At 41.8% G+C, this 22,085-nt stretch overlaps 1 protein-coding gene across 1 annotated transcript; it reads right to left on the bottom strand.

Moving 5' to 3' along the window:
• Positions 1–1,541: 1,541 nt before the first annotated feature.
• LOC308105411 (suppressor of cytokine signaling 1-like) lies at positions 1,542–22,085 on the bottom strand. The gene is made up of 4 exons (XM_080456123.1): positions 21,965–22,085; positions 8,660–9,081; positions 6,762–6,952; positions 1,542–1,978 (listed from the first exon to the last, which is right to left on the bottom strand). Exons 2-4 carry the CDS (start codon positions 8,936–8,938, stop codon positions 1,645–1,647), a joined length of 804 nt encoding a protein of 267 aa, XP_080312249.1. The 5' UTR covers positions 8,939–9,081; positions 21,965–22,085; the 3' UTR covers positions 1,542–1,644.

Here is a 22,085-nt window from a genome sequence, read left to right as displayed (position 1 = left end):
CGCGCTATGAGCTTGTAGATCTGCTATTTATTTTTTTTAATCATGAAATGTTTTGCAAATCTTTGAATATATACATATTTTAAAAGCAAACATTTTTAACTCAAATCTTTGCTTCATGGGGGGGATTCTACAAATGTCTTCTAAATCCTAACAGTTTTTTTGAAAAAACTATAATATCAGTGGTTCTCAAACTTTTTCATGTCAAGGACCCCCAAAATGATATGTATTTGGTCGCGGACCCCCATCTAAAAATATGTTGTTACAAATGTTCGCTTTTAAAAATATCTAGATTCAAAGATTTGCCCAAATTGTTCACGATTTTTCAAAAATAGCAGATCTACAAGCTCGTGCCGCGCTACGAGCTTGTAGATCCGCTATTTTTGAATAGCCCAAAGAAATCTTAAAATGACACAGATGCGTTCCCCGTCTTAATGGGTTTAAAACCAAAGGTTAGTGGACATTCAACACGTCGTTCATTAGATATACCAGTCCATGTATGAACAGTGAACGAGGCAAGGCTTTCATGTATTATGCTCCTCCACACAAATGGAACAAACCTCAGGACTCTCTGAAACTGGTGCCATTGGGTCTCCATAGACACATCCAGGGTGCTTCCTGAGCACCACACTACACAGCAGTGTTGATTTCATCGACTAAAACCATGACGAAAGATTTTGACAATTTCATGAACAAATAAAAACTAAGACTAAAATGTTAGTGAGGGATCTAGTGGAGAAGAGATCCAGTAGAACTAAAAGACGAGTCATTCTATGCTTGGTGCTCTCGGGTGTTTGAAAATAGACGATCTACAAGCTCACAACGCGTCGCTACGCGTTGTGAGCTTGTAGATCGTCTATTTTCTAATAGAAAAAAATAAAAAATAGATCCGCTATTTTCAGCATGCAACCAAGTGTAAAATCAGCCATTACGACGCCATCAAGGCACCGCCAAGATGCATTTTAGTCGACTAAATTAACTGTAGATTTAGTCGACTACAATCTAATGATATTTAGTCGACTAACACTAGACTAAGACTAAAACATTTCAGATGACTAAAATATGACTAAAACTAAATGAAAATATGCTGTCAAAATCAACACTGTTACATAGTGACTGCACCTGTTTCACGTAACCCTGTATTTATTTGCATCTGTGACGCTGACGCTGTAATGTGGCTCAAATGTTTGGTTATTGTTTTTCTATACGCTGTGATCAGGGTCGTCCTTCAGAAAGAGAGCTTCATGCTCTCAATGGGCTCTTCCCCCAATAAATAAAAGCAAAAACTAAGAAAGAATAATCATAGGGATAGTCCTGCAGATCATTGGTTCTCAAAGTGGGGTTTGGGGACCCCCTTGTGTGGGGGTACCAGGGGGTCCCCAGCAAAATGTAGTTGATATAGCGTCACTTTCATTTGAACCACTTCAACCATTAATTTACACTTTGAGCTATTCAAAAATAGCAGATCTACAAGCTCATAGCGCGGCACCGAGTGCCGCGCTACGAGCTTGTAGATCTGCTATTTTTGAAAAATCCCTGGCACAACATATTTTTTTAGATGGGGGTCCGCAGCCCAAATACATATAATTTTGGGGGTCCTCGACGTGAAAAAGATTGAGAACCACTGCTGTAAGATAGATAGTAGATCTACATATCATAGGGATAGTCCTCTAGATAGTCTCTGACTGTGTTGCTGAGTCCCGGTAGGTTTGTAGATCCGTGCGGTCCATGTGAGCGGTGCACGGCTCTCCGGCAGATGGCCTGCAGACTGTCGGGTCGCTCGTGGCGGTACGGCCGCCGCAGCTTCCCGGAGGCCGCGGCCGACGTGTAGAAGGCCAGCAGGCCGCCCAGCAGCGAATCGAACGTCCTGCCGCTGCCGTGCAGGCTGAACAGCTGATTGGCCAGCAGGATGCGGACGCTGGTGGGGCCGTCGTCGCCGCGGTAACTCAGCGTGAAGAAGACGTCCGGCTGGCCGCTGTCCCTGAGAGGTTAAAGGACACGATGACACGTAATGTCACATGGTACGGTCAGCTATGTCACATGATACAGTCAGCTACGTCACATGGTACGGTCAGCTATGTCACATGATACAGTCAGCTACGTCACATGGTACGGTCAGCTATGTCACATGATACAGTCAGCTACGTCACATGGTACGGTCAGCTATGTCACATGATACAGTCAGCTACGTCACATGGTACGGTCAGCTATGTCACATGATACAGTCAGCTACGTCACATGGTACGGTCAGCTCTGTCACAGCTATGTCACATGATACAGTCAGCTACGTCACATGGTACGGTCAGCTATGTCACATGGTACAGTCAGCTACGTCACATGGTACAGTCAGCTACGTCACATGGTACAGTCAGCTACGTCACATGGTACAGTCAGCTACGTCACATGATAGAGTCAGCTATGTCACATGGTACAGTCAGCTACGTCACATGGTACGGTCAGCTCTGTCACAGCTATGTCACATGATACAGTCAGCTACGTCACATGGTACGGTCAGCTATGTCACATGATACAGTCAGCTACGTCACATGGTACGGTCAGCTATGTCACATGATACAGTCAGCTACGTCACATGGTACGGTCAGCTCTGTCACAGCTATGTCACATGATACAGTCAGCTACGTCACATGGTACGGTCAGCTATGTCACATGGTACAGTCAGCTACGTCACATGGTACAGTCAGCTATGTCACATGGTACAGTCAGCTACGTCACATGGTACAGTCAGCTACGTCACATGGTACAGTCAGCTACGTCACATGGTACAGTCAGCTACGTCACATGATAGAGTCAGCTATGTCACATGGTACAGTCAGCTACGTCACATGGTACGGTCAGCTCTGTCACAGCTATGTCACATGATACAGTCAGCTACGTCACATGGTACGGTCAGCTATGTCACATGATACAGTCAGCTACGTCACATGGTACGGTCAGCTACGTCACATGGTACAGTCAGCTACGTCACATGGTACGGTCAGCTACGTCACATGGTACAGTCAGCTCTGTCACATGATACAGTCAGCTACGTCACATGGTACAGTCAGCTACGTCACATGGTACAGTCAGCTACGTCACATGGTACAGTCAGCTACGTCACATGGTACAGTCAGCTACGTCACATGGTACAGTCAGCTCTGTCACATGATACAGTCAGCTACGTCACATGATAGAGTCAGCTATGTCACATGGTACAGTCAGCTCTGTCACATGGTACAGTCAGCTACGTCACATGATAGAGTCAGCTATGTCACATGGTACAGTCAGCTACGTCACATGGTACGGTCAGCTCTGTCACAGCTATGTCACATGATACAGTCAGCTACGTCACATGGTACGGTCAGCTATGTCACATGATACAGTCAGCTACGTCACATGGTACGGTCAGCTACGTCACATGGTACAGTCAGCTACGTCACATGGTACGGTCAGCTACGTCACATGGTACAGTCAGCTACGTCACATGGTACAGTCAGCTACGTCACATGGTACAGTCAGCTACGTCACATGGTACAGTCAGCTACGTCACATGGTACAGTCAGCTACGTCACATGGTACAGTCAGCTACGTCACATGGTACAGTCAGCTCTGTCACATGGTACAGTCAGCTCTGTCACATGATACAGTCAGCTCTGTCACATGGTACAGTCAGCTATGTCACATGATACAGTCAGCTATGGAATGGAATTACTTGGCATAATGACTAAATTGTGGAGAAAAAGGGGTAAAAAGGTTTAAAAACACACAAACAAAGACAGAAGGTCATTTTCCTGCACACAATTGGTCTCTTTATAGTGGCCGTGTTAGCTCCCCATCTCTCCCTATTAGCTGTGAACGTCATGTAGTTGAAAAGCAATAACAAAGTTGATTTTCTCCTGATTTCTCTCTCTGAAAAGATTTCATGTTAGTGTCAGAATGTTGGGAAGATTGTGCTGCTTTTGTTGAAGAATGGCTCAAATATTAAGTTCAGTGACCGTGGGGTAAATAATATGTTCATGTTCATTCTCCCATTGGATTAATAGACTCAACACCTACTTCTGCTCTCCTAAAGAAACCACCACCTATACTTCACACATTTACACAAAGTAAAGTGGCGATGGAGCAGTGTTGATTTTAGTCGACTAAGACTGTGACGAAAACTAAATAAAAACTAAGCTATGATGACTAAAACTAAGACTAAATATATTGACCATTTGGTCAACAAATAAAAACTAGACTAACATGTTAGTGAGGGATCTAGTGGAGAAGAGAGAGAACTAAAAGACAAGTCATTTTATGTTTGGTTGCGCTCGGGTGTTGCGCTCTGAAAATAGCAGATCTACAAGCTCACAACGCGTCGCGCTGCGACGCGTTGTGAGCTTGTAGATCTGCTATTTTCAGCATGCAACCATGTGTAAAATCAGCCATTACGACCCCATCAAGGCACCGCCAACATACATTTTAGTCGACTATAATGCTATGATATTTAGTCGACTAAAACTAGACAAAAACTAAAACATTTCAGATGACTAAAATATGACTAAAACTAGATGTAATTTTATTCAAAAGACTATGACTAAAACTAAAATAAATTGCTGTCAAAATCAACACAGCGATGGAGTGAATATTTCTCTTTTTTTATTTATATATATTTTTTATATATTTTATTTTTTTTATTTTGTTTGTCTTGGGTGAAACAACCTCTCCAGTCCACACACAGACTGCTGGCTGCCAGACTGGCATATTTGCTGATACCACAGCAGTGACAACACACACACACACACACATGCGTGGGGAGGAATTAATTGGCATAACGACTACATTTGGGAGAAAAAGAGGTAAAAAAAGCTCTACATAAATGAATAAATTGTCCTACACAAAATGGTCTCCTAAAGAGACGACCACCTGCCGTGCACAGAGAGAGGAGGTAGAGAGAGGATATACTTTTTGTGTGTGGTTTGTCTTGCAGTGGAACAGCCTCTCTCCACACATCAGAGGTATGAGCTTGGTGCCAGACTGGCGCCCAGCTGGGCACAGATGTAGCCGCTGGCAGGGCCGAGCAGCCAGTCCACTGAACTGAATCTGTTCTAAACACACTTTTAACCCATTTAGACCGGGAAAGCATCTTTAACCATTATCTTATACTTTGGCTATTCAAAAATAGCAGATCTACAAGCTCATAGCTCAAAAAAGCATTTTTTTTAAATCGTGAACTTTTTTGCAAATCTTTTGAATATCTGTATTTTTCAAGTATTTTTAGTAACTCAAATCTTTGCTTCTGGGGATTCTACAAATGTCTTCTAAATCCTAACAGTTTTTTTTTTAAACTTATGTTGCTATATATCAAGTGGTTCTCAAACTTTTTCATGTCAAGGACCCCCACAAAGATATGTATTTGGCCGCGGACCCCCATCTCAAAATATGTTGTTCCAGGAGCTAAGATTTGAGTAAAAAATGTACGCTTTAACAAGATATATATATTCAAAGATTCGCAAAAAAATTCACGATTTTTCAAAAATAGCAGATCTACAAGCTCGTAGCGCGGCACTCGGTGCCGCGCTACGAGCTTGTAGATCTGCTATTTTTGAATAGCCAAAGCATAAACATAATGGTTAAAAGTGGTTACACAGATGCGTTCCCGGTCTTATTGGGTTAAAATCCAACCGACAGTGAGTCATACATTTAATGACCACACGGTGATAGCCGGTGCTCCGATCCGTCAGTGACCAGCTCAGTATAGTCCCCCGGGCTCCACAATCAGAGTCGGTGACAATGACAATGTAGTCACAAGCAAAGTATTAGGTTACCTATTGTGTTAGCATTTTTGGATAACAAACCTTCCGGTGAAAAACATTATTGAACTGATTGAACTGTTGACACTTTTTGTTGCCTAAGCCAGTGGTTCTTAACACATTCCATGCCAGAGTTTAATCTCATAATGTACTCACCAGTGCCAGCGTTTTATTGTTGTTTTTTTTGTTTTTTTCATGTCGCCACAGACCTCGCTAAATAAGTTAAAAGTGCGCGTTCATTTGGTTCTAAACACACAGCGGATCTGTGAGAAACGGCCAGCGAAAACAGTTTCCAAATGCGAGCCGCCATCTTGAAGATACAGCCGATCAACGGTAAACAGTGATCAGCGAGGAGAAAAACAACAACCGAGAAAATCGAGTTTTAAACAGGATCCCAGACAGGAAGCGGATACGATCGAAAAAACCGGAACCCGAATAATTCTGTTTCCGACCGGAAACCGGAAACGGAAATGGATCAAAAAAATTCGGAAAGTGCACCTGGGGCACTTTCAATGGGAATCGGCGGTTCGCGTAGATCTACGCGACTGGCACGCTGCGGCTTTAAATAGGTTCGCGTAGATCTACGCGACTGGCATGCAATGTGTTAAAGTGTGGGTCAGGGGGTTCCCAAATTATTTTGGGGGATTTCGGGGGTTAAGGAGCTCTTGTTTTATTGGATCTTGTTTAGTCGATACACTTATTTGTTTTAGCTCTTGCTCATTTGATTTTCCTATTTGTCTCACCATTGTCTTCATCTGTTTAAGACAGTAGCTAGCTGATATATTGCACTTTTACCTTAGCGCTAGGTATACTCTTAGTTGCTTGTTTTAGAAGAGAATGCACTTCTGGTGATTAGTAGACTAAATGACTGTAATGTAATCCATGCTCATGGCTCCCCAGTTGAAGGTCTATCTATGTAACTATCTATCTACCTGATGAGGTTGTGCTGATGGTGTTCATGTAGACGGTGTTTACCTGATAAGGAAGGCTCCTGGCTGGCATGCAGACAGCACACGGTGGGAGGTCTCCATGCTCATGGCTCCCCAGTAGAAGCCAGACCTCTGCAGCAGGAGGTGGGTGTGTCTGACCAGACGGTACTCCTCCTCACAGCTGAACACACGCAGGTGAGACGGCCAGCAGTCTGCGTCGCCTCTGCTGCACACCACCTGTAACACAACAAGAGAAACACTGTGAGAGGACCGACAGTCTGCCTTCTCTCTGCTACACACCACCTGTAACACACCAAGAGAAACAACACTGAGAGAGGGCCGACATTCTGCCTTCTCTCTGCTGCACACCACCTGTAACACACCAAGAGAAACAGCACTGAGAGAGGGCCGACATTCTGCCTTCTCTCTGCTGCACACCACCTGTAACACACCAAGAGAAACAGCACTGAGAGAGGGCCGACATTCTGCCTTCTCTCTGCTGCACACCACCTGTAACACACCAAGAGAAACAGCACTGAGAGAGGGCCGACATTCTGCCTTCTCTCTGCTACACACCACCTGTAACACACCAAGAGAAACAGCACTGAGAGAGGGCCGACATTCTGCCTTCTCTCTGCTGCACACCACCTGTAACACACCAAGAGAAACAGCACTGAGAGAGGACCGACATTCTGCCTTCTCTCTGCTACACACCACCTGTAACACACCAAGAGAAACAGCACTGTGAGAGGGCCGACATTCTGCCTTCTCTCTGCTGCACACCACCTGTAACACACCAAGAGAAACAGCACTGTGAGAGGACCGACATTCTGCCTTCTCTCTGCTGCACACCACCTGTAACACACCAAGAGAAACAACACTCTGAGAGGGCCGACATTCTGCCTTCTCTCTGCTGCACACCACCTGTAACACACCAAGATAATCACTGTGAGAGGGCCGACAGTCTGCCTTCTCTCTGCTGCACACCACCTGTAACACACCAAGAGAAACAGCACTGTGAGAGGGCCGACATTCTGCCTTCTCTCTGCTGCACACCACCTGTAACACACCAAGAGAATCACTGTGAGAGGGCCGACAGCAGTGTTGATTTCGTCGACTAAAACAAAATAAAAACGAAGCTATGATGACTAAAACTAAGACTAAATATATTGACAATTTGTTCAGCAAATAAAAACTAGACTAAAATGTTAGTGACGGACTAGAGGAGAAGAGATCCAGTAGAACTAAAAGACAAGTCGTTTTATGTTTGGTGCTCTCAGGTGTTGCGCTCTGAAAATAGCCGATCTACAAGCTCACAACGCGTTGCAGCACGACACGTTGTGAGCTTGTAGATCGGCTATTTTCAGCATGCAACCAAGTGTAAAATCAGCCATTACGACACCATCAAGGCACCGCCAAAATACATTTTAGTCGACTAAATCAACTGTAGATTTAGTCGACTAAGATCTTATGGTATTTAGGTGGTGAAAGATTAGCTGTTTATAAAATAAATAAAATATTTAAGGTGTATATGTTATAGAGGGCAATATTAGCCAGGGATCCTTTTAAAGTCTCTTGTGTTTGTGTCCTGTCCTGTATTGGGATTTGCTTTATCTCATATTGGTCGATTGATAGGCCTACATGCTTTTTTTTTTATGTGTAAAGCATTTTCTGTCATTTGTCTGTGAAAGGTGCTCTATAAACACTTACTTAGATTACAGGGAATTGTCAGGTAATAATAATATAAGAAGACAGGGTGTAATACTAAGACAGTTAGTGCTAATGTGCTAATGTGAAGCTTAGCTGCGTGAGGCGCTCTAAAATCATCAGTTTAAAATCTGTGTCATATATTGTGTGTGTGTGTGTGTGTGTGTGTGTGTGTGTGTGTGTGTGTGTGTGTGTGTGTGTGTGTGTGTGTGTGTGTGTGTGTGTAGGCTACTGTACCTGCTTCCAGACCGGCTGGTTTTGGACCTGTGGTTCTGGATGATGTGGGTTCTGCCAGGTGGCTTCACAGTCCTGAGGAACCTGATCTTCTTCTCTGTGCTGTGACGTTCCTTCTGGTTCCAGGTCCTCTGGGTTCCTCTGGGTGTGTGGAGCTCCTCTGGAGGCTGGTTCTACTGCAGCAGGTTGACTTCTGTCCTGCGTGTGGTGTTGTCCTCTCAGGCCGGGCGGTGCTTTGGGTTCCTGGTGTTCTGCTGGTCTATCCACAGTAGTTCTGACCATCCTGCAGTGAAGAGGCTTCTCCCATCATCTGCAGACGTTCATCCACCATGACAGAGAAGAAGAAGAAGCCGGCGGTGGATCAGGTTCTGCTGCTGCATGCGATGAAACGCTGACTCACTGAGTCCTGGAGACAACGTTACACCCTGCAGGACACAAGACAACGTTACACCCTGCAGGACACAAGACAACGTTACACCCTGCAGGACACAAGACAACGTTACACCCTGCAGGACACAAGACAACGTTACACCCCGCAGGACACAAGACAACGTTACACCCTGCAGGACACAAGACAACGTTACACCCTGCAGGACACAAGACAACGTTACACCCTGCAGGACACAAAGGCATATTGGTAATAAGTGGTTTTCAACCCTTTTCATATCATTATTTTTGGGGCATTTGAGCCACAGAACCACCGCTTGATGAGATTTAGACTCTCAGAATCCTTGACCTTGACCTCATAGTGCGGCACAGAGTGCCACGCTATGAGCTTGTAGATCTGCTATTTTTGAAAAATCGTGAAAATGTGTGCAAATCTTTGAATATATATTTTTTAAAGGGAATTTTTTTGACTCAAATCTTTGCTTCTGGGGGGTCCCTGGAACAAAATATTTTGAGATGGGGGTCCGCGGCCAAATACATATAATTTTGGGGTCCTTGACATGAAAAAGTTTGAGAACCACTGTGGTAGAGTATGTTAACACAATATGTATTTGGCCGCAGACCCCCTTCTGAAAATATTGGGTGCCAGGTACCCCCTAGTCTGGGAGGCTTCGGCTCAAAGCCTGAACAACAGGGGCGCGGCCACTGAGTTCTGATTCAAATCAACAGCCAATGAAGAAAAGGGGGCGGGATCCACATGCAGTGGGTGTTAGATGTAAATAGGAGCGACGGGAAGCAATTTCCCCTTGAGAAATTGCGGCCGCCATTGTTGTGTACTGCTGTTTGCCTCTCGTCGGACTTTTTAGACGAGTTGCACAGCTCTCAGACCGGTAAGAGGCGTGTCCGCTCAGATTCTGAGCGTAAGTTACATCCCGCCCACAAATACCAGGGCTCTGGCCCAGAAGTTCCTCGCCGCTCCCGTTTGTATGAGAGGCGAAAAACTTCTGGGAACTCAGATTAGGTACCCCCATACACGATGTGTGTAAAATTATTGGCTCGGTAATGCGACAAAAACAAAAATAATTCAAGGCTTCATGGGGTGTAGCCTAATTGATAGAAAATAAATCATGTTTTAGGGTGAAATACTCCTTTAACTGCAAACTGGTCTGACACTAATACAGAAGCACACAAGAGATCTAAGTGACTAACTTCATTCATAAATCCTTAACATTAATGTGATGTTTGTCACCATGCACAGCAGGGTTTCAATGAGCCACTGCTGTCACTGACCGTTACACTGCCTCCTTGTGGTCACAACGAGCCACTGTCACTGACTGTGTTACACTGCTGCTATTGTGGAAGATCATTATTACCATGATAATAAACTGATGGAAGAGAGACACTTCTCCTCTACAAGTCTACAACGCACACACGCACACGCACACACACACACACACACACACACACACACACACACACACACACACACACACACACACACACACACACACACACACACACGATAACACATAATCACATCAGTCAAAGGACGGATAAGAAGCTCTTAAAACAAAAGGCTTTCACTTTCTGTCTGAGTAAGAAGCTCTGCACGCCATCCAGTAAACACTGACCTGACCTGATTTATGGTTGCTGTCAGGTGGAAACACACTTAAACACTTTGACGTTTACTTGAAAAAGGGAACAATAAAGTAGCAAAAATAACAGATCTACAAGCTCACAACAAGTCATGCGTTGAGGGCTTGCAGATCGTAAATGTTTTCCTACTTTTCTTCGAAACTGTAGTATGATGAAGGAGGTTATTATTAATTTACAAAAATGACATTTAGAAAAAATGGTTTCTTTCCGACCGCAGCGGTATCCGGTGTCACAGAGTTCATCTCCATACGTGACTCATTCACACACATTCTATTCAGTAGCAACACTAACGACATTCAGCCATCGTGTTGAACTACTGCTATATCAGGGGTCTTCAACGTTTTCAGCCCAAGGACCCCCTAGCTGAGAGAGAGATGAAGCAGGGACCCCCTCTATATTGTATAAAATGGTGTTTCAGATTACACTTTTTTTTTGGTTTACTTGGTCTGCTCTTTTTTTCCCTCTACACCTATAACTCTTTGCCAAAAATAGCCGATCTACAAGCTCACAACGCCTCGCAGCGCGAGGCGTTGTGAGCTTGTAGATCGGCTATTTTTGGCTAAAGTTCTCCTCAGAAAAGGGATGTTAGAATTCAAGTGGTTAAGGCAAAAACAACAAAATCCTATCACACAAAGATTTGGCGGACCCCCTGTAGTAACTCTGAGGACCCCCTAGGGGTCCCAGACCCCCTGTTGAAGACCCCTGTGCCTTCTATACGGCGTCACCTCCAAGGTTCTCAGAAGCTGTCTGAATATAATGCTCACGGTATGGTCTTGATTTTAATATAAAACACAACGCTATAACGAGTAAGATCATAATTTTCCGAAGTATGGAAGACAGACAATCAACCTTTCCTGACTTCTATCTGTCTGCCACTGCCCTTAGTGCATACATGGGACAACTGGCGGCCCGGGGGCCACATGCGGCCCCCACTTAATGTGGCCCGCAGGTTAATATCAGATTACTGATATATTATTGATTTCAGCTGTTACAATTCCAAACATGCAAACATGACCCGCTTTAATTACTTACAGTCTATATTAGTAGCTTAATGACTATAGTATTACAATTCTATTGTCTTTTTTATGTCCAATGTGTTTGTATTTAAGGACATAAAGTTAACATAAGTATAACACAATGCATTTGAATTTAAATAAAAATGTTACTTTTCAGTATTCCAATTAAAAAATAGCACCAAAAAAAATCAGGATTCCAATTCAAAAATAGCAGATCTACAAGCTCAAAAAGCGTCGCACTGCGACACGTTTTGAGCTTGTAGATCTGCTATTTTTGCTACTTTTGTGTGACAGAATGTCGGAAAAAGTTAAAATACGGAGAGACAATATTATGCAATGAGTCCCTCTGAAGTGAGCGTGGAAATATAGTGGCCCTCTCCATCAGATGACTTATTTGGGCCATATTATTTCCAATGACCTTTCAGATGACAAGGACATCTATAGACCTGTGAAGATCTTTCTCTTTACATCTTTCTGTAAACGTCTGTATTCTGCCCACCTTGGTGTCGCTACAGACAAGGCAGCCTCAGACGACTCACAGTGGCTTATAATGACTGTATGTTGTTGTTGGCTGTTTTCATTTAGTTTCATTTAGTCCATGAGCCAGAGCCCCAAAATTGAGCCAGATATTGAATATTCCCTTGTTAAAAACCTCCAACATCTTAACAAAATGAAATAAGAATGTTGTAATACGATAAATCATTGTCTTCATGTAAGTAATCAACTGGGGAAGTTTCATTATGATAACTATTTTAAAAATGTTTTTTATTTTTTTCACCTGTCATGTACGTATGGGGAAAATATGAAAATGTGTGATAAATATGAAAAAGCTGCTGTGGAAAGGTTATCATATATGTATTTGCTTATATTGAACCTATAAACAATTTAATATAGGTATGGTTTTGCCCACTCTTTTGATAATGAAATCGTGTCTGGCTCATGGACTAGCTCTAGTGCAAGCCAGGTGTGTGTTAGTGTTGAGGTACCACCTGCTCTGTGTTACATAACCTTATGTACAGGTTTATGTGTAGGACATCTGAGTCAGTAAATGACATAATCACTCACTGTCATAACAGAACCTACACACACAGTTCTGTCAGGTTCTCCTCTAGACTGTGGAACCATTGGCATCACATGTTTGTATGTCAGAAACTGAACAATGTGGGATATTGTGCCCTGTTGCAGTTACACTGCCTCCTTGTGGTCACAATGAGCCACTGTCACTGACTGTGTCACACTGCTGCTATTGTGGAAGATAATTATTACCATGATAATAAACTAGTGGAAGAGAGACACTTCTCCTCTACAAGGCTACAACACACACACACACACACACACACACACACACACACACACACACACACACACACACACACACACACACACACACACAAAGGACGGATAAGAAGCTCTTAAAACAAAAGGCTTTCACTTTCGGTCTGAGTAAGAAGCTCTGCACGCCATCCAGTAAACACTGTCCTGACCTGATGTATGGTTACTGTCAGGTAGAAACCATGTATGTCCAAAACGCTTACTGTTCAGGAATACAACATAACCATGTGTTCCAATGGATCCAATGTAGTTATTATGTAGTCACAACCTCTTGTTGATACTTTTCATCGCTTCAATATTTATAAAACCCACACAGACACACATACACTTGACTTAAACACTTTCAAGTTTACTTAGGAAAAAAAAAGCAAAAATAGCAGATCTACAAGCTCACAACGAGTCAATGCGTTGAGAGCTTGCTGATCGGTCTGTTTGTCCTACTTTTGTTCGACACTGTATGATGAAGGAGGTTATTCATTTACAAAAACATGAAAAATATTTAAACAAACGTATGTGGAGATACAAGGTTTCTTTTTCCGACCGCAGCGGTATCCGGTGTCACAGAGTTCACATCCGCCATACGTGACTCATTCACACACATTGTATTCAATATCAACACTAACAACCAGTGGTGTCATGGAGGCCACACGGAGTAGGATGGCGTGTGGCCAGTGATTTTTTTTCACGCGCAAGGTACGGCACGGTACAGTGCACGCAGGTTCACACACGTGCACGCTAGAACGTGCCCCCCCCTCCCAGGGCCGTGTTTAAGCACAGGCAATGTAGGCAAATGCCTATGTCCTGTCGGGGGGGGGGGGACCCAAAAATGCACCCATGAAAAAAAAAAATAATAATTATAATATTTTTTTTGATAAAAAAATTGGTAAAATCAGGCAAAGAATAAGAATTAAATAACATAAGCCTAACTTAACCCTAACCCTAACCCTAAATAATAAATAAAGTAACAAAAAAACTGCCAAAAACTGCCACAATCCGCCCAATAACCGCAAATTTTCGTGCGCGAAGCGCGCGCGCGCACAGGTCGTGCATGTGCCCTGGGGGGGGGGGGCCGAAAACTGTCCGTTGTAGGGCGCATTCTGACATTAACACGGCCCTGCCCCCGCCGTAGATTCACGAGCCAAGTACCCAAATGGCTACTTTGCATAACAGGTTTACAAGTGAGTGTGAAAATGTATCCTCAGATTCCTCACTCCTCGCATCTATAGGCTACACACCATGTATATATATATATATATATATATATATATATATATATATGTATATACATCTATAGGCTACACACCATGTATATATATATATATATATATATATATATATATATATATATATGTATATACATCTATAGGCTACACACCATGTATATATATATATATATATATATATATATATATATATATATGTATATACATCTATAGGCTACACGGTAAGCAACACAGCGTGTTGGCTTCAGTAGGGCTGCTGTCAGTATCCTATCTGCACACAGCAATGCCTCAGCCACCGTCGAAGAAGAGAAAGATACTCGTTCAAAGCAAACTTTTAGTTTCAGCTCTATAATGCGTGGCATTCCTTGAAATTTGTATTAGTTTAAAAAGACTAAAACTAAGCTAAAAAACATGTTTCCTAATTTAAGGTGAAATAAAATGCGCGCAGTGTGCGCGTGACGTCATTAAAAACACCGTCCTGCCAGTAAAAAAATCACCATGACGCCGCTGCTAACAACCAGGCACGTGGCGTGCACACATAGACATGAAAGGGGGCTTGAGCACCTGCCCTTTTAGCCGCCGGTAAAAAAAAGTGCCCTCTCCAGACTATAAAAAAAAAGTAGACTAGAAGACTATTTCCCCCAAAAAGACATTTCAACTGACCCTAGCGGCCTAACGGTAAGGCCGACAAAAGTGTCAGTGGATGTGTTGGATGCAGCTCAAAGTGAACTTTACTCAGGTTCAAGTTTGTCGCCATCCGACCTTCCTAGCCCGTGTTATTAAAGAAAAACGGGCGACAATGGCCAAAACCGAATCAAAAATTGGCGAAAGTGGCCGTTTCCAAGACGTTTTGGCCATTATCTCTGGAACGGAAGGTCCAATCTGCTCAGTTCAAATCTTGTTGAATGCGTGACTTTGAGGACATTGATTACGCATTGACACCTTTTCGGATTTTGGGGGTTTTCGGGCCTAAAAAAAGCATGGTAATCGGGGCCGGCCGGCAATAGGTGCCCTTTTCAAATTCCGGCCTCTGCCTCTCAAAATCCCTGTGCACGTCCCTGCTAACAACATGCAGCCATTGTGTTGAACTACTGCCATAGCCTCCTATACGGTGTCACCACCAAGGTTCTCAAGAAACTACAGTATATACAAAACTCTGCCACCCGCCTGCTCACCAGAACCCCATCCAGAGACCACATCACTCCAGTCCTGCTCACCAGAACCCCATCCAGAGACCACATCACTCCAGTCCTGCTCACCAGATCGCGTGCATCATCGGTGCCGCGCTATGAGCTTGTATATCTGCTATTTTTGAATAGCCAAAGCTAAGTGGTTAAAAATGATTGTGACGCTATGTTAACTCATTTTGCTGGGGACCCCCTGGTACCCCCTCAAGGACCACTGGTGGTCCCCGGACCACTGGTTGAAAACCACTGCTTTAGACATATTACATAGGCTATATGAAAATAGCCGATCTACAAGCTCACAACGCGTCACGATGTGATGCGTTGTGAGCTTAGATCGGCTATTTTCCCAAAACATCTTGAAAGAAAAAAGAAAAAAAAAGTGGAATGTTTTTTTTTAACATTTTAACAACGCAAATCGTGTATGGCGGTCCCTGGCACAACATATTTGTAGATGGGGGGGGGGGTCCGTGGACAAATACAATAATTTGGGGGTCCTTGATATGAAAATGTTTGAGAACCACTGGTTTAAACAGCATTAGGAAACAAGACCAAATAATCAACTACACTTTAGAAACTAGCAAAAAAAAATAAAAAAAAAATGTAACTGTCAATATTTATTTAAGTGACTTTGCAGAAAAACAGGCCAAAAGTCGCTTATAATAAGCAGACATGGCAACGCTGGCTCTGCATGAAGCCATAGTCAATGAGTCTGTCACAACAGTGGTTCTCAAACTGTGGGTCGGGACCCCTGGGGGGTCCCCATATGATTTGTTTTTTGTTTGTTTTTTTAGGGGTGGGGGGGGGGGGGGATCCCCCCAGATGACAGTGAAGCGACCATTAAAATTAAGACCCAAAAAACTAAAAACAAATATTTAAGGACTTTAAGATATAAAGAAAAAACCTATAAGAAAAAATAAAAAGACCATTACTTCATCAAAAGTAATCAACTAAACTATATTACAAAAAGTGGTCAAATATAGGCCAAATTGTAAGATAATATAAGAAAGAGGCAAAGATTGTGAAAATAGCAGATTTTCGTGAGGAGTTATGAGCTTGTAGATCTGCTATTTTCACAATATCTATCTGTGGAACTGAGTCAAATGTAATGCCTCAACTCTTACAATTCCAAGTCGGGGTGGGGGGGTCCCCAGTTCAAATAGGATTATTTTGGGGGGTCACAACCTGAAAAGGTCGAGAACCATTGCGTTTTTTAACCCTATAAGCCTGAAGCTGAAAATAGCAGATCTACAAGACCAGTGAGCTTGTAGATCTGTTATTTTCGGTGCATGACGTCCGGCACGCAACCAAGTTATGCATCTTATCATCTAACTCCTATAATCCTAACCCTAAGTATCTATTTTAACCATCAAAACAACCATTTATTTTGGTGAGGATGAGGAAAATTGTCCTCACAATTATAGTAACTAACACTACACACGCACGCACGCACGCACACACACTCACACTCTCACACACACACACACACACACACACACACACACACACACACACGCACACACACACACACACACACACGCACGCACGGACACTGGATTGTTACTTAAGGTCATGTAATCTCTGTAATTCAACTTTTTAAACATTAAAACATTTGCTTTTTTCAAACTAAATGTTTGTGAGTTTGAGAGGAAGGCGTGTTATGTTTTATTATATCGTTGTTGTCGGGCAGAAACCTCTTATCTCCTTATATATGTTTTTTATTATTCTTTGGTAAATTAACGCCCTATTGATCATACCACAGTGTCACACAAAGCCAAAGGCATCAAAAGTAGCAGATCTACAAGCTTGAAGCGTGGCGCTTGTAGATCTGCTACTTTTGATACGGTTACAGTTACAGTTTGACAGTTTGACAGTTTTGATACAGTAACAGTTTTGGACAAAATGAGGTTTCCATCTGAGAGAGACGATATTTAACTGACCATCTTACCTCCAGCATTAAAATAACATTTATAATAGTCACAAAATATAGACATGCATACAAAAAATAATAATGATAATAAGTAGGCCTACTGCACTAATGGTGGTAATAATAATAATAATAATAATAATAATAATAATAATAATAATAATAATAATAATAATTAGAATGCTAATATAATACTCATGGTGATAATACAATTTACAATTAGCATTTAGCAGACACTCTTACCCAGAGTGACTTACAAGTGGAAAATCAACTACTACTACAATTATTAATTATAGCCTAATAATAATAGTAATAATAATAATAACAAAAATAGCACAACATAATCTAAAAACATGTGTCAATAAAATATTATATTACGAACTGTTACTTTTCAGCAGTAAACTACAATGGATGTGCATGATTATAAGATTTAAAAATAATAAAAACACTTCAGTAACCTAATTCATCGCCCCATAAATTGAATGGAGTTTCTTTATCGTAGAGACTACATAACCATATGTGTAAATCCTGTTAGTGTTTTGCCTCAGGTCAGGTTATGTATGTTGTTTATTTTAACTGCAGAATATTTAAACAATATTATTAATATTAATATTAATATTATTATTAGTATTAATAGTATTAATAGTATTAATAATATTATTATTAATATTATCATTATTATTAAAGCTTCTCTGTTTCTGACTATGAGTCATGGCTGTAGAATGTCTGGTATGGCAGACAGGCAGGCAGGCAGACAGACAGACAGACTGGCAGGCAGACAGATAGGCAGACAGGCAGACAGGCAGACAGACAGGCAGACAGGCAGACAGGCAGACAGACAGACAGACAGACAGACAGGCAGACAGGCAGACAGGCTGGCAGGCTGGCAGACAGACAGGCAGACAGGCAGACAGGCAGACAGGCAGACAGGCTGGCAGGCTGGCAGACAGACAGGCAGACAGGCAGACAGGCTGGCAGGCTGGCAGACAGACAGGCAGACAGGCAGACAGGCAGGCAGACAGGCAGACAGGCAGACAGGCAGGCAGACAGGCAGACAGGCAGACAGGCAGGCAGACAGGCAGACAGGCAGACAAGCAGACAGGCAGACAGGCAGACAGACAGGCAGACAGGCAGGCAGGCAGACAGGCAGACAGGCAGACAGGCAGACAGGCAGACAGACAGACAGACAGACAGACAGGCAGGCAGGCAGACAGACAGACAGACAGACAGGCAGGCAGGCAGACAGACAGACAGGCAGGCAGGCAGACAGACAGACAGACAGACAGACAGACAGACAGACAGACAGACAGACAGACAGACAGACAGACAGACAGACAGACAGGCAGACAGGCAGGCAGGCAGGCAGGCAGACAGACAGACAGACAGACAGACAGACAGACAGACAGACAGACAGACAGACAGACAGGCAGGCAGGCAGGCAGGCAGGCAGGCAGGCAGGCAGGCAGGCAGGCAGACCTCATGCCACAAAGTTAAACCATTAAACTATAAGTGTGAGTCATAAAATAATTAAAAAATGCCAATATTGCATCATAATGCAGAATAAAGTTCATGCATAATGTCCATATTATATTAAGTCCATACACCCTACATATACACACTGCTGATAGGAAGTTGCATCTATCTGACTGTATCCAATATAAAACAATAGAAACCGTTGCATCAAGATATTGAATCTAATAACATTATGTATTGTTATGCATCAAACAGTGGATTATGGAACATGGTTTTGTAATGCATAAAGTCATGTCTGTACCACATGTATGCATTGCAAAGAAGAAGCTACATAGGTAACTGTAATGATGGGCTAGTGATCATATCTATATGTAAAATAAAACATAAATTGTTGAATCAGTTGAATATGATTTTGCACCAAACCTAGTGAATTATGGAACACATAGTTTTGTAATGCATAATAAAGTTATGCAAACACAGCCTGTGCATGAATGTCTATACCAGATGCAGTGGTGTAAAGTAACTGTACATTTACTTAAGTACTGTACTTCAGTACACTTTTGAGGATTTTTTTTTACTTTACTGGAGACCTTTCCCATTTTCAATACTTTTACTTCTACTCCACTACATCTCAGAGGCAAATATTATACTTTTACTCCACTACAATTATCTGACAGCTTTAGTAACTAGTTACTTTGCAGATTTAGATTATTATCACAAAACATACATTAACCACTTCAGCCCTATATATATTTCTGCCATTTGAAAATAGCAGATCTACAAGCTCACACTGTGTCGCGATCAGTGTTGGAAAGTAACTAAAGTAATATGTAACTTAAAGTAATATTATTACTTTTTCCCAGTAACTAGTAACGTAACTAATTACTTTCACGTTTTGAGTAATATTATTACCTTTACTTTTTTTCAAAAAGTAATTTATTACTTTTTTTCACGAGCCTTGGTGGTACTCTGGGTTTGAGTGTGTTTATTTGATCCTGTGTTGTTTTTGGTCAATTGATATAATGGTAGACTGGTTGGGATCCAGTTGCTATGCAGGCTGCTTGCTGATCCGGTCTAGAGCGGAGCCTCTCAAAAACCTTTTTTCTGACAGCAACCAATTAAACAAAAAACCTCTTCATAAAGTGCTTAATTTCTTTGTAAACAAATGTATTCTAATAAAATAAAAAGGCTCCCATATCAACACATATCATCGTGGATGTAGAAGAAAATGTAGGTAATGTAAACTTCAAAACAATCATTCTGTCTGACTGATATTTAGTGCATCATTCAGGACACAAAACAAAATATCAGGGGGAAAAAACAAAAGTGTGTTCCACTTCCTAGCAGCCTATGTACTAGTCTAGGCCTACAGTTAAGTGGGCATTGGGCAGCAATGGGCAATATGCTGCTGGTGACTTGCCTAATAGCCTATTGCTCACATCTGTATTTTATTAGAATACATTTTGTTTAATAAACAACAGAAGTTGTTCAAAGAATGTGTCTCATGATGAGTCATTATCTGTTTGAGCCCAGGTGTTTGAATTTGAATTTCTTTTAGGCAAAAAACACATGAAATACATTTAAAATACTTCCAAAAAAGTCTTTGCGGTCTTGTTTCCATTGAGGTCCTTAGTAATTCAATTCATAGTCAAATGGTTTTCATTTAGTCTGTAAGTTATGAATTCATACACAGTAAAAGTCTTAGTGTTAATATAATTGAAATGAGTGTACAAATAGAACCAAATGGACCCGTCATGTGTACAGAACACTTTTCAGAGTTAAATCAACAATGAGGATTTTACAATGTAGGCTGCAGAAAAGAGAAAAAAAACAACTGCTAATGTTGAAAATGCAAAGTCAGACTTTTGGGGAGAAAGGATGCAATTACTGGGGGCGAGAAAAAAAACTAACTAAGTAATAAGTAACTAGTTACTTTTGGCAGGGAGTAATAAGTAAAGTAACTACATTACTTTTTAAACAAGTAATATGTAATAAGTAACATATTACTATGTTGTAGTAACTATTCCAACACTGGTCGCGATGCCATGCATTGTGAGCTTGTAGATCTGCTATTTTCAAATTATTTTTATACATTTTGAACTTGTGAAATGGGACAGTCTGCCCAATGAGTACTTTTACTTTTGGTACCAATACGTTTGTACTTTTACTCAAGTAAATTTGTAATGCCTTACTTTTACTTATAACAGAGTATTTCTACAGTGCATTATTGATACTTTTACTTAAGTAAAATATGTGCGTACTTTTTCCACCACTGATATCTATATGTAAAATAAAACATACATCTTTGAATCAAATGATTTTGCAGGGCACCAAACCTAGTGAATTATGGAACATATAGTTTTGTCATGCATAATAAAGTTATGCAAACACAGCCCGTGCATGTATGTCTATACCAGATGACTTTGTACATTAAAGTTGCATTTGTAATGATAGGATAATCTGTCTATCTGTATCCAAGCCTATAGGCTACTAAATCAGGGGTCTTCAACGTTTTTAGGCCAAGGACCCCCTAGCTGAGAGAGAGATGAAGCAGGGACCCCCTACTCTATATTGTATAAAATTGTGTTTCAGATCAAACTTTTTTTTTTAACTTGGTCTGCTCTTTTTTTCCCTCTACACCTAAACCTCTTTGCCAAAAATAGCAGATCTACAAGCTCACAACGCCTCGCGCTGTGAGGCGTTGTGAGCTTGTAGATCTGCTATTTTCGGCTAAAGTTCTCCTCGGAAAAAGGGATGCTAGGGTTCAAGTGGTTAATGTAAAAAAAAAAATCCTATCACACTAAGATTTGGAGGCCCCCCTGTAGTAACTCTGAGGACCCGCTAGGGGTCCCGGACCCCCTGTTGAAGACCCCTGACCTAGTGAATTATGGAACATAGTTTTGTAATGCATAATAAAGTTATGCAAACACAGCCCGTGCGTCTATACCAGATGACTTTGCACATTAAAGTTGCATTAATAATGGTGGTATAATCTGTCTGTATCCAAGCCTTTACTGAATGAATCATAAATTGTTGAATGAAGATTGAATATAATTTATGCGCCAAACCTACCAGAGTAAAATAGGGAACATATTATAGTTTTAACTCACCTGTTTCTCCTTATCGTTGTGTTGTTGTTGATGATGCTTCTCCTTCTCGGTCACAATGTGAATGAATATACTTTCATTTTCATTCACAGCTTCTTCACAAACTGACTTTATTCCTGCAGAG

This window comes from Gymnoscopelus braueri, assembly GCF_963280865.1.
Source record: "Gymnoscopelus braueri genome assembly, chromosome: 2".
In the NCBI taxonomy this organism is placed as follows: Eukaryota; Metazoa; Chordata; class Actinopteri; order Myctophiformes; family Myctophidae; genus Gymnoscopelus; species Gymnoscopelus braueri.
Note: the sequence above shows the minus strand (reverse complement) of the source record. Positions and strands in the feature narration are given on the sequence as shown.

Excerpts from the sequence above, each read along its gene's own strand:
- LOC308105411 (XM_080456123.1), bottom strand. The coding sequence starts at position 8,938 with ATGGTCAGAACTACTGTGGATAGACCAGCAGAACACCAGGAACCCAAA. Across the intron at positions 6,953-8,659 it reads ACCAGCCGGTCTGGAAGCAG|GTGGTGTGCAGCAGAGGCGA; the intron begins GTACAGTAGCCT and ends GTTGTGTTACAG. Across the intron at positions 1,979-6,761 it reads CCAGGAGCCTTCCTTATCAG|GGACAGCGGCCAGCCGGACG; the intron begins GTAAACACCGTC and ends TTAACCTCTCAG.